This window comes from Mobula birostris, chromosome 8, assembly GCF_030028105.1.
Source record: "Mobula birostris isolate sMobBir1 chromosome 8, sMobBir1.hap1, whole genome shotgun sequence".
Lineage (NCBI taxonomy): Eukaryota > Metazoa > Chordata > Chondrichthyes > Myliobatiformes > Myliobatidae > Mobula > Mobula birostris.
The window spans coordinates 66715638-66729944 of NC_092377.1; the positions used below are offsets into that span (position 1 = coordinate 66715638).

A 14307-nucleotide genomic window follows, 5' to 3' on the forward strand; every position below is an offset into this window, starting at 1 on the left:
AGTGCTATCATGTTTGCTGTTGTGTGCTGGGACAGCAGGCCGAGGGTAGCAGACACCAACAGAATCAACAAACTCATTCGTAAGGCCAGTGATGTTGTGGGGATGGAACTAGACTCTCTGACGGTGGTGTCTGAAAAGAGGATGCTGTCTAAGTTGCATGCCATCTTGGTCAATGTCTCCCATCCACTACATAATGTATTGGATGGGCACGGGAGTACATTCAGCCAGAGACTCATTCCACCGAGATGCAGCACAGAGCGTCATAGGAAGTCATTCCTGCCTGTGGCCATCAAACTTTACAACTCCTCCCTTGGAGGGTCAGACACCCTGAGCCAACAAGCTGGTCCTGGACTTATTTCATAATTTACTGGCATAATTTACATATTACTATTTAACTATTTATTACTATTTTCTATTACTATTCTATTACTATTTATTATTTATGGTGCAACTGTAACGAAAACCAGTTTCCTCCGGGATCAATAAAGTATGACTATGACTGTAACTCAGTTTATCTTAACTGCATTGTTAGTATGATTAAATGATAGAAAGGAAAGTGGGTGGTTCTCCATGACATTTAGCTGAAGAAGCATTTGGCACCCTAATTTTAAAGAAGAGCTTTACCCAGCAAGGTGGTGTTAGCTTTATAATTAGATTCTGTCTTTTATGTATCTGTCTAAACTTCTTACATATTGTCTTTGTTTCTAGGTTTCATGCCAGGTGTCCAGAGAAATGCACAGGTATCTCAATATGGATCACAGCAAACTGGTCCTCCCATGTCTCCGCACCCATCACCTGTTGGACAGATGCACACTGGTATGGGGTCTTATCAGCAGACCAATTCCAGCAGCACTTATTGCCCCCAAAGTGGCCAGTTTGGGCCACAAGGTAAGAAAAGGAAATGATTTTTTAAAGGTATGAATGAATCATTGATTCACCAATTGGAAACCTACTGTGCAAAGCCAGCCAAACTTCTTACAAGCATTTTCTAGTAGCACACTACAGTATAACAAATGTAAAGATATATGTAATGATTGCCTGGTTTTCTTCACTGAAATTAGTAAGTTTCAGTATGTTGTTAATGCTTTGGAAGACATTGCTAGAAAGGATGTTGAAAACAGTCACAGTAATATCGAAAAGGGAAAATATTTCCAAGACAATGGGACTTATTCTTCCTTACCACAACTTCTTCTCTCCCCCACCCCCTACCCAATTCATCCACATTGATATTATCAGCCATCTGGTAGCTTTTCCATCTTCCCCAAACCCCACCACTCCCCCGCATCAACTGCTGCTAGAGCTCCTGGGGATACTTTTTGAAGATAAATTCCTGATCTTCTGATACTCTTGACAAGAATTCCTGTCCGTGGCATTCGGATTAGTTTAACACCTCTGGATGGTTGTAGCATCAATTTAGAGGCAAAGCTGTAAACAATGGGGAGTCAAATGCAGATAGTTAGCATAGGACACAAGAAAATCTAAGTACTTTAATGAATATGGTATGTGTAAATATTAGGGATTAACTGGTGGTTTCAGCACTTTTTTTTTGCAGAAAATGAAATAGCCTTGACAAAGCTACTATTTAATTTGAACTTTTGATTTAAAATAACACTTACAAAAGCCCCCATAATGTGTACAGTCCAGATAATGCTGTTATACAGTAAATTCAGACAGGCTAGAACACCACATGGCTGGAGTTCTTTCAGGATCTCTATATCTTCTTTGAGGAGCATCAGAAGTTATATTGGTAAAATTGGCAATGTCTTCAGTGTTACCATTAAAGTCATAAAAATCAAGATATAACCGTTAAGGACTTTTTACATACTATGGTAGTCCTGCTCTACAACTAAGGAAGCAATTAGACCCATGGGGTCTGTGCCAGCTCACAGCAGAGCAATGTCACCAGTCCAGTTCTCCCCACCCCACCCCCGCCCCCGGTAACTTACTTCCGCTCACATTGCTATCCATTCTCTCTTGATTTTGTTTTACTATGTGCTACGCTAATTCCTGGATGAAAACAAGCTCACCTCAATGAAATATAACCAGTCTTTCTCTTAGTTTTTATTTGCTGAGTCAAAAAACTCCTCATATGCAAGTTTTGATATGCATTGGAGTAGAACGCTGAATTATTTTCGGGGAGTTTAAGTATATACATTCCAAGAAGCCTTTTGGTTGCCATTGTACATAAGGAGCATAGATTAGGTTGGATGATGAAGAGGTCTTCATTCTGATTTGTTCCCAAAATAGTTAAATTAATTGTTTGACTTTTAGAGGATCTGCAAGATATTTTAAAAATCATGTTTTCAAGATTTAACTGTAAATCTACTTATTCTAAAATTACTTTATTTCAAAGGCTTCCCTTCCTATTTTATTTACAGTGCACTGATCAGAGTCCACAGTCATATGATTGCACGTTGATTAGTGTGTGTTCTAATGCATACTGCATATGGTTTTTCCCCAGTAATATGTGATAAATTCTATATTCTGTTCAACGTTACTTCAACAACATGAATCTCAACACAATATCTATTTCAGGGCTGGAGTTTACTAATAAAGTATCTTCCTTCCCCTGTACCCAATCCCAAATCTTATCAGTCAATATGTTACAAACTTATCATTCCTCAAAGATATTCAAATGAATACCATCTCAACCACCATGTTGGCGTAAAGGATTAGTCAGTCGAGATGTGTAGCAGATACTTTTGGGGATCTATCAGAATACTTAAATTCCTGTGAGAAAGAGAAGTTGTGGGGTTGGGGGAGGAGACCGACTAGCCTTGGTTAATTTAAAAAAAGCATATAAAACTTAATGAAATAATGTATAATTGTGCAAAGATAAGATTTCTGGACAAACAACTGGACAAAATATAACAACAATAAAGAATAACTAAAAGACTAGAATAAAAAAGCTAGCCAATAATGTGTAAAAATATAGCAAGAACTTAGATTTTTTTTAAAAAGCTGATGAATTAATGGAAGGCAAGGAGTTCACAGCTAAATTAAACAGATATTTTGATCTGTCTTCAATGAAGGCAGCTCAGGTTGCATCCCAGAAATATTTGTTAATTAGGAACTGGAAGTGAGGAAGGAAATCAGGAAACTTCCAGTCACCAGGGAGGTGGTTGGACCTGTGGGATGACATGTCTTCAGGTCCTGATAGAGTTCATCCTTGGGTTAGAGATATATGATGGGTTTTAAATTTTCCCAAATTCCCTAGATTCGTGGAAGGTTCCTTTGGATTGGAAACCAGCAAATACAACTCCTTTATCCGAAAAGGTAGAGACAAAAAAGGTGAAAACTACAGGCCAGATATTACAGCAGGGCAGTTGGAAAATTTTAAGGTAATTAGGAAAATACAGCATGATTTTATGAAAGAAAACTTATGTTTGACCAAGTTATTGGAGTTCACTGAAGAAATAAAGTAGAATGTAATTGGTTTACCATATGACATGTAATATTATTGTTGAAAATGAAAGTCCATGGAGTAGGTGGAAATATTTTGGCATGGATAGAAGATTGCTTGGCTAACAGGAAGTAGAGAGAAAGCAGTAATAGGTATTTTTTCTGGGTTGAAACTGTGAAGTAAGTGGAATGCCATGGAAACTGGGGCTGGGCTGAAAATTGTAGAAGTGACTTGGATGATGACACCAAGCATGTGGCTGCTGATCTGGTGAGACAAAGGTAGGAAAAGACATAAGGATTTGAATGAAAAAGTAAGATCAGTATCTTTTGGTGATCTAATGCATTGGTTAGATCATCAGACCATCAAGAGTATTGGTCTTTTATTTAAGGAAGGAATTTGAAATGTTGGAAGCATTAGGGGGCATGTTTATATGAGTATTGCATGAATGTACAGGCTATGATATATGCATTGGAGTTCACTAAACATGAGATTCTGGAGGGTGTGAATAGGACCTAGAAGTGATACTTCCTCCTTGGGAGAATCTTGAACAAGGAATCACTGTTTTAAAAAATCACAATGGAGTGAGGTGATATCTTTTTCTCTGAGGATTGTAAGTCTTTGGACCTCCCTTCCTCGGAGTCTTGGAGCAAATAAATGGCCTACTTCTGCTTCTAATTCATATATTCAAATGCCCTGGATGTGCTAGGGCACAGATATTAGACATGCATGTAATGAAGGAATTCTGGTTTTTATAAGGCTCTTTAACTTTTATATGATTAGGGACAAGTAATCTATATCCTAAAATTGACAGCTTAGTCTTGAGTCTGAGCCAGGTTTAGTTATCAGCATAACATTGCATGGACAAGTAGCTAATGATGATGGCAATGACGACCTGGATTTTGCTGAGAGTCAACAAGCTCCAGACTTTGTGCACTGTTACTGAAACTTGCACTGTGCCCTTGTTGAATCAACTCCACTGGGAGTTTGCCGTTGTGTTTTGTCCCTGTATTTCTCATGATTTCATGCAGCTGCGATGAGCAGAGATTCACTTGGCTTTTCATTGAGGTATCTATTCTTGCACTCTGTGCCAGTTTAAACCTGGTGCATAATCTGAGCCCATGTAATTTAATAGAGATTATCGCACTGTAGGGAGAAAAAAGTGTGTTCATTTTGGCCATCCATTGTACAGTGTTTGTGCTGTATAAAGAAGGCCTAGCTGCATTCCTGAAATGTGCCATGTTTATCAAATTATTATATGTAATGCTTCAAATGAAATAATGATACCAGAGGTGAAGATTTCAGTAATATGAAATATAAAGCAAGAGAATTTCCCCAGTACTGTTGTTGGAACAGAGGAGGTTAGGTGAATGTTTGATAGAGATGTTCACGGAGAAAGGTCTTCATAAAGCAGAGGAAAAAAGGGCTTTTCACTTTCAATCAACGTAGGTAGTAGGAGAACCAGAGAGAGGGTAAAGGTGAGAGAAGACATTTTATGAATAAAATTCTTATATGTATGCACTGCCTGAAAGGATGTTAGATGTAGATTCAATATTAACTTGCAAGATGGAATTAAAATAATTTGCAGCATTGTAGATCAAGAGAAGTAGAACTATTGGGACAATTCTTTTTAAAATTTGGCACAGGGACCTCAAGCTGTATGACTTGAATGGCTCCAAACCTGTAGTGAAACTCCTTCGGATTTCTAAACCCAGGATTGCTGAGATCTAGCATGAATACATTTACAATGACAGTTTTCCATTTGCTGCCATATGGTTAGCAGGACAGACTGTCTTCTTTTGTAATTGTCAAAGGGTTTATGCCAAGAAAGAAAGAAGTAGAGGGTTTTAAACGGTGTGCCAATTAGATCTCAACTTTAACATCTCTGACATGTGTTTTGAGCTCAACTCCCTATCTAGAGATTTGAGCACAAAATCAATGTTACTGCTGCAATGCGGTTGAGAGGAATTCTGTTTTTCAGATTAAGCATTTCACGAAAACCCTTTTTGTAGCAGGTGAGTACAAAATATCTAATGGGACTATCTGATGAACTAAATCATTCTCCCAGTGTCATGGCTAGCATTCATTTCTCACTAAAACAAACTGGTCATTTATTCTTTTGTATGACCTTGCTGTGCCAAATTGGCTGACATATTCCCTGTATCACCTGAAAATGCGGAATTGATTGCAATGTCTGGAGTCTCTTGAGCTTGTAAAGTACACTTTGAGAAATAAATCCTTTACATTTGCACTGCTGAATCAGGTTTTATATTGGTTTGGTTCTGACATCACTGTGGCTGTAAGTTGTTTATTGGACATTTTTGTTGTCCCATATTGGAAGGAATTCATTGAGTTGTCCTCAATGTGGATTAGCACTTGAGCCATCCTCAGCTCTTTGCAAAGGAGGTTCTGATTAATAATACCCTCCCAGTTGTCTGAGGTCAGGGATCCAGTTTTATTTGGTGTAGAATTTGCTTAACTATTACCTGCCTTGATTTCCAAATAGTCTGCGCTCTGTGCTACTACCTGTGTCATAAATACATAGATAAAGGATCTCATAGGGCTCGCATTATTAAGATTTTATTTTAAATACTATCTGTCAAACTTTTATGATTCAAGATCGTAGGAGAAGCCACAGTTGACATACTGTATTTTCTCAAAACAGATGAATGATGCCACAGTGCACTGTGGTTATTACTGTTTGTTCATTTTGGATTATGTGAATTTGTCTTTATCCCACTTATTATGCTTATTCATCTCAGCCTTGTGTAGTCTTCTGCTCATGTTACTTTGAGCAAATTATATCACTGGACAATCCAACTACAGTCCCTGTTGGATTGTAACAAACAAAGCTTTTTCCAACAGATGCATCAGAGAAATGAAACTTAAACAATAATGAAAATCTCTGTTGCTTAAAAGGTGTTACAGGAAATAAAGGGGAGAAGGGTGGCAGATGGACAGCTAGAGCTTAAAAAGGGAAGATAAAAAAGAAGTGACAAAGCTCATGAGGCAAGTGTATAAAATAGAAAAGGGGGAAACTACTGTCCAAATATTCAGATTTCTGGCCTACTACTAATTCTCATCCATTGAACCTGGTTTGAGGAGCAAGGGAGGAAACTATTAATAGATTTGGCAGCTGAGTTGTGAAGGAGACAGTGGTCCTTGTGTTTACTGTGGCTTCTCCTGGAGCAGGTTGTGCCATGACAGTTAAAAGAAATGGCAGCACCCATGGATCGGAAGGAAAGGAAAGGGGCGCTGTCGGTCTGGAAGTAGCAAAGATCGTCGACGAGACTGTTGGAGGTAAGAATCTGACAGAGGAAAGTACAAAATAGGAGGGTTTTGGTAGTTGAGAAATCTTATACACAGCACAACATAAATATAAAGAACAAAAGAGAGGAAAGTGGGCATTAAAACACTAAATTAAATTCATTTGGGAGAAGGGAAGGTAAAACGTTTTGTGAATCTGCGGTTAATCAGGCCATAGCGATGGAGCCAGTGTGTATTAATTGCCAATACTAGATTACTATAGTGTGCAATTCATCCTTTTCAGTTAGATGCAGTCAGTGGCTGGAAGTCTAGACCAATTCCTAAAAAATCTGCAAGAAGTTTTCATGCTGAAAATTACGTTAAATAAAGTGCCTTTTTTCAAAAATGTTTTGGTTTCAATTTAGATTTAACAATATAGTTGAATGTGAGAGCCTTTTTTTCAAACCCTGGCCCAGCCTAAAAAGATTGGCATAAATGCTGATTTTAGTTTGTAGGGCTGTATTTAGGTTATTTAACAATTTAACTTTTAGCATTAAATTTTATTCTTGTTTTGTAATCTGTTACTGCAAACAAATTATTGGGTGATTCCATTTTGAGCATTAAAAAATTTAGTCACAAGTGGATTGTTATAGTTAGCAAAATTAAATTCTCTGGCATATACATGTCTGAATGTTGCCAAGAGCTTCATCATTGTAAATTTTACAGCTTGCAGCTGTTTTTGATTAACTGCTGTTGTGTCGATCTATTTTCTTCCTACCAAATTTGTTCCCAGTCCATTTATTGTAGTTAAATGGCTTAGAAACTGGGTTGACATTGCCCAGACCCAATTTGTAAGCTGTAGTGTGTCCAGCTGTTAGCATTTTCAAGATTTATCATGTTCATCCATGCCCAAACACTTAAATAGCTTCCAGGTCTTATGCAGTGTAGATTCTCCACATGGTATCAGATTTGGGGAAGAACTCAATTTTGCTTGTCTTGTCTTGAATTCCCCCCGCAAGGAGAAGCAGGCACTTTGATTTTTATTCAATACACATATTACCAGTTTGTCCATGGAGTTTCCAGGTTATTCATAAAGTTATATTAAAACAAGGTTGTTGTATGAGATATTCTTTGATGATCCACTGCTCATAACACATTGCATAATATGGATAAAACAAAAGTTGCACCTTACGATTTGTTGAGTGGTCACGTTTTTATGATCAGTAAATCAAAGCATTGTAGTTTTGTACAATATAATAGCTTGATTATGCACCCATCTCTTGTTCAGTCAAAACAATACATTTCTGAACTCCACTTTCCTGAAAATAGTGGGAGATTCTTTGACTTACTGACTGCTTCCTAAACTACTTTTCATAATACAATTCCAGAAAAACTTTCTGAACTAGATAGAGGCAGGAACCTTCCTGTGCAATGGGTGTGATTTATTTGGTAATTACCAGGACAAATTGACATACATGTTTATTTACAAAAATTGAGAAAGCAAATTCTACAATGAAGTTTTAAGTACCTTGGGCTACAGAGCTTTTCTCATATTAAAAAATATATATAGCTAACTATACCAGTCTCTGAGGCTCAGCAGGGAAGGGTAAAGTCAAGCAAAACAATGGTGATAGGAGTTTCAATTGTTAGGGGAATAGACAGGAGATCCTGTGGCCGCAAAACAGACAACAGATGGTGTGTTGCCTTCTGGATACCAGGATCAAAGATGTTTCAGAATGGCTGCAGAACATTCTTGGTGGGGGGCGCGGTGGGAAGCTAAGCAGTCAGAGATTATGGTATTGATTGGCACTAATGATATAGGCAGAAAGGGGAAAGAGGTCCTGAGCAGAAAGTACCTGGAGTTTGGAAAGAGATTGAAAAAGGACCTCAAAGATAGTTATCTCTGGATTACTTCCGGTGTCATGTGCTAGTTAGGACAAGAATAAAGAAACAGAACAGATGAATGTGTGATTGAGAAGTTCATGCATGGGGCAAGGTTCAGGTTCTTGGAACACTGGAACCTCTTCTAGACAGGCATGACTTGTGCAAGAGGACAGGCTGCATCTTAAGGGAACCAATAACCTGATTAGGAGGTTGGTTGGTGCTACTTGGGAGGATTTAAACTAGTTTGCCAGGTCATAAAGTGGAGGGACTGAAAGGAATAGTAAGGAACTGTCATGAATAGTAAGAACAAGCAAGATCAAGGTAGTAGTCACAATGAAATAGGTGGGTTAAAGTGTGTGTATTTTAATACCAGGAGTATTATGGGTTAGGGTGATGAACTTAGAGTATGCATCAGGGTATGGAACTATTATGTGCCCATAACAGAAAGTTGTTTGAGGGAGGGACTGGAATCGATGCCTCCAGGGTTTCATTGTCTTAGAAAAGATAGAGGAGAAGGTTATGTGAAGAAAAGGTCATTGTGCTAATAATTTGGGACAATATCAAAGCTGTACCTAGAGGGGACATAATGGAGACCTCATCAACTAAATCAAAATGAGTAGAACTTAAAAACAAGAGAAGTGCAATCATTGTAATTAGACCCTTCCCCCAACCCCACCCATAGCAACCTGGGGGTGGGGGTGGGGGACATTGAGAAGCAGATATGCAGGCGGATTAGGGAAATGTCTAAATAGGGTCATTGAAAAGGTAATTTCAACATTCCTAATGTAGATTAGGATCTCCTTAGTTTTAGATGGGGCAGAATTTGTTAGGTCCATCCAGGAGGGTCTTTAAAACAGGATATAGATAGTCCAACAAATGGAGGGGCCATTCTGGACCTGGAATTGGGTAATGATCCTGGCTAAGTGGCTGGCCTTTCAGTGGGAGAACAATTGTGGAACAGTGATCGCAGCTCCTCATGTTTTAAGGTAGATATGGATAAGTATGGATCTTTTGGGAGTATATTAAATTGGAACAGGGCAAATTATAAAAGTATTAGACAGGAACTAGAGAGAGTTAATGGAATAGTTGTTTTTGGGCAATCTGCATATGTCATGTGGAGGTTGTCAGAAGAACAAGAAAGTGTGAGATTCGGAAAGCTAAAATGAAACACAGCTCTTGACGATTATGAAGCAGCCAGAAAAAAAAAACTCAAGAAGGGAATTACAAAAGCCAGAAGGGGTCATGAAGAGTCCTTGGTAAATCAGATTAAAGAGAATCCCAAAGCATTCCATACATACATTAAGAGCAAGAGGATAACTAGGGAGTGGATAGGACCGCTCAAGGATAAAAGAGGGAATGTGTTTTGGAAGTAGAGCATGTGGGTGAGAACCTAAGTGAGTACTTTGCGTCAGTTTTTACCATGAAGAATAGGGAGAGCAATGTAGAGTGTGCTAATATGTTAGGGCATTTCAAGATAGAAGGAAGTAGTGTTGGGTCTCTTCAGAAACATTAAGATGGGTAAGTCTCCAGGCCTGATGGGATATACCCCAGGTTATTGAGAGAGACAAGAGATGAAACTGCTGGGGGCTTAACCAATGTGTGTCCTCTATCTACAAGCGAGGACCCAAACAACTGGCAGGTAACTCATGTTGTTTCATTATTCAAGAAAGGAAATAAGGATAATAACTATAGACCAGTGCATCTCACATCAGTGGTATGGAAGTTACTCTAGAGGATTCTTAGCGATAGGATTTATGAGCATTTGAGAAACCACAATGTAATTAGGAACAGTCAGCATGGCTTTTTGAGGGGCAAGTTCTACCTTACTACCAGACTGAGCTTTTCAAGCAGGTGGCAAAAGTGATTAATGAAGGTAGAGCCCTGAAAGTTGCCCACATGGATTTTGGTAAGCCATTTGACAAGATCTTTCATGGGAGGCTTATCCAGAAGATTAAGATGTATGGGTTTCATGATGAATTCGCAATTTGGGTTCAGAACTGGCTTGAACATAGAAGGTGACAGTCAGTGAGACTTACTCTGGCAGGTCAATGGGTCTGTGAGTAGTAGTGTTCCACAGGAATCCGCTGGGATTCCTCATACAGTAACCTGGATGAATCATAGATGGGTGGTGCTGTGCATTTAATATTTCAATAATATTTGAGTAATTTTGAGTGTGTGCGCATATATATATATATATATATATATATATATATATATATATATATATATATATGGAGTTTGATTAAGTATTCTTCATTTAAATAATTAATTGTAGGTTATATATAAAATACATTAATTACATATGTCATCATGCTATCACGTGATACGTGTGCGCCTCACTTAAAGTATACCCGAAATTAGACCTGCATTTCCTGATTCCTTCATCTTTTGAATTAGTTGAATGTTTTAAAGTTACAAACATAACATTAGTGACGAGGTATTTTTTAAAATGAATGTCATATGGTTATCGTCCTGTTGAAGCACAGCAAGATATTCCAACTTAAAAAAATGCAGCGAGCAATGTCGAGTTTTTTAAAGATCAGCGTAGCACATGCTCTTCAGAAGGGAAGACATGATCAAATTTTTTTAAAAAGGCAGTAAAATGAAGAATTCACGGGTTCCCAAAGAGTGAGTACAAGGTGATGATAATCATTTAAAAAAACAGATACGGCTGGTTATATTGGAAAAATTGACACATTTGATTTCACAAGATATAACTAGAATATGTATTCTGAACCAATTCAGCAATATTTTGAAGCACATAAAGTAGCCAATGAGAAAAGAGTACCAGTTTTGCTGAGTTCATTGGGCTTAAACGCACAGTTTGCTTCAGTTTCACTGCTCCAACCAAACTATCCAAAATGAACTTTACTGATATTGTCAATGTAATGCAGGAGCATTTCTAACCTCAGCCATTGTTGATTGTAGAACATTTTAAGCTTCATAAGCAGAATCTAAAAGAAGTGAAATCCATTTCAGCATATATGGCTGAATTGAAGAGATTGTCTGAGCATTGTCAGTTCGGTAGTAGGCTTAATAATACTAAGAGATTGTTTAGTTTGCGGAATCTTAAAAGAAAATATTCTACTTACATTTAAAAGAGCAGATGAAATTGTGGTTTCAATGGAAACTGCAGACGCAATTGAGTTGCAGTAAGGAGTGAAAGTGAACATTAACAAAACTGCAGCGTCGCAACATCAGCCTGGCTGAACAAAATGTGTTACCGTTGTGGCAGGGTCTCCCATGCACCAAACAAATGCAGATTTAAAGTTGAAACTTGCAGAATATGCAATAAAGTCGGTCACCTACAAAGTCCATTTTGGGCAGACAAAATAAATGGACTGCACAGAGAAGAGAAAATGATAAGTCAAGTTGCAGTTTCAAAAACAGCACTAATCTGCATACTGTTGATGAAAACCTGATAATGATGAGAGTGACACAGATTGTGTAGTCTTGAGGTTTACAGTTTGAAAATTAATAATAGCACTATGGCTTACGCCAGAAGTAAATGACAAATTAATTAAAATGGAATTGGCCACTCGCTCAGCTGTTTCAGTCTTTCCACAAAATGAGTTTGAATGGCATTTCAAAGATACCAAACTGAAGCCTGCAGATATTCAACTATGAACTTATACTGGAGAAAAGGTAACTCCTGTGGGAATAACATTCGTTAACTATGATACACCAGCCAACAAGCTACATTGAGCTTGTATGTGGTAAAAACAGAAGGATCAACATTACGGGGGCATGATTGGTGGAGACAACTACAACTTGATTGGAGGTTGTTCCACAATTTACATACCACATTCCTTACAATAAAGCCATATGAAAGCAAATTAAGAAATGTACTGATGAGGCCATAACTGTCTCTATGCTGAGCATTAAGAACTGTTTCCAACAGAGGACAGACAGATGTTGGTGCCAGCCTCTGTGCCTCTGGTTGGAAAGCATATTGAACCAAGGAGGGACCATGCTGCTCAGAGGAGTCATGAAAGTGACAAAAGTAGTGGTCCAACTACAATAGCTTTTTTAGGCAACTTATCTGAGAACGCTTTTAATGTGCTAATCAGACAGTTACTTGCAAAATGTGGCTTAGTTTTAAGCTGGGAGAGAGTTCAAGGAGCTTCAGGAAAGATACAAGCATTCAACTTTTGTAAGTATAAAGAACCAGAATCTACTTTGTGTACGTTAAGGTTATTGCATGAACTTCAAGTGGGGGACAAAAAACTGCTTGTAAAAGTAGATGCAAAGACCAAAGCCCATCTTCCATTTTTGAATGGAAGACCAAAAAGAAAGGTGTCAATGGAGACATGAAATCACAGGATTCATCAGATGATGATGTGGTTGAGGAAACCAAGAGGAGGGATCAGATTGTAAAGCGAGCAATAGAACGATAAATAAGAGAATATTCCAGTGAGCTAAATACACCTTCCCAACATCAAGATATGCAAACTAGAAGAAGAAAAAGGACAGAGAAGAAAGGTGTTCAGAGCTGTCAGAATCATTTCCTGTTGTTTCAGAGTCAACTGGCACAGCCACCACAGAGGAGGCCCTCCAAACCTGAGATTGTTCCACAGCTATTTATCTCACCTGCCAAGTAGAGTGACCCCCCCACCCCCGGTCAGGGAAAAATGTTATTCCACAAGAGTGAGAAAGCCACCACAGCAATTTAATCTTTAAGCTTGTTTTACAATGCTGTGGATGTCTGTATATAATAGTTATATAGTATAGTGTGTATGTAGCTGAGATGCATTCTATATTGAGTTAGAGTTTATAACTAAGCAAAGAAGAGTGTTGTGTATTTAATATTTCAATAATATTTTTGTAATTGTGTGTGTATGTTGTTTAAGTATTCTTGTTTAAATAATTATGGGTTATATGTAAAAATACGTTACTTGCATATGTCATTGCGCTACCATGTGATACGTGCGTGCTTTGCTTAAAGTAAACCTGAAGATAGACCCGCATTCCCAGATTCTCGTGTTTTCCTTTAAATTAGTTGAATATTTTGAAGTTACAAAGCATAACAGGTGGGTTAGTAAGTTGCAGATGATACAAAGATTGGTGGAGTTGTGGCTAGTATAGAAGACTAACAAAGAATATGGTGGGATATAGATCAGTTGCAAATATGGGCAAAGAAATGGATGTAGTTTAACCTGGCTAAATGTGAAGTGTTGCATTTTGGGAGATCAGATGTAAAGGAAAGGGACAGTGCACTGTTAATGGCAAGATCATGGGATCCAAGTCCATGGGTCCTCGTAAGGGGCTACACAGGTTGATAGGATGGCACGCTTGTCCTTAATGAGTCAAGAAATAGAATTCAGGTGGTTATGTTGCAGCTTTTTCAAACTTTAGTTAGGTTGCATCTGGAGTCTGGAGTATTGCATTTAATTCTGGTTGCCAGACGTGGAGGCTTTGGAGAGGGTGCAGAAGAGATTTACCAGATGCCTGGATTAGAGGAGATGTGCTATTCTGGGTAGTTTGGACAAACTTTTGGTTGTTTTCTCTGGAGCGGTGGAGGCTGGGGGAAAATCTGATTGAGGATAATAAGATTTTGAGAGGCACATAGACTCTTTTTCCTGGGGTTGAAATATCCAAAACCAGAGATCATGTATTTAAAGTGAGAAGAGGTAAGTTCAAGGGAGATGTGTATGACAAGATTTTCACTCAGTGGTAGGTGCCCAAAATGTGCGGCCAGGATGCTGATGGAGACAAATATGATAGAGACATTCAAGAGCCTCTGAATAGGCACATGAATGTGCAGGAAATAGAGGGAT

At 38.3% G+C, this 14307-nt stretch overlaps 1 protein-coding gene across 10 annotated transcripts in view; it reads left to right on the plus strand.

The window, feature by feature from the left end:
- The window catches only part of arid1b (AT-rich interactive domain 1B), a 416405-nt gene that overhangs the window by 305381 nt on the left and 96717 nt on the right, over window positions 1-14307 (plus strand). For 5 of the 10 annotated variants that reach the window (XM_072265352.1, XM_072265356.1, XM_072265355.1 and 2 more), the window contains 2 exons: window positions 709-888; window positions 6593-6700. In XM_072265352.1, the coding sequence (XP_072121453.1) occupies window positions 709-888; window positions 6593-6700 (288 nt within the window). The remainder of the gene's footprint in view (window positions 1-708; window positions 889-6592; window positions 6701-14307) is intronic. The other 5 variants (XM_072265354.1, XM_072265357.1, XM_072265359.1 and 2 more) reach the window with 1 other exon arrangement.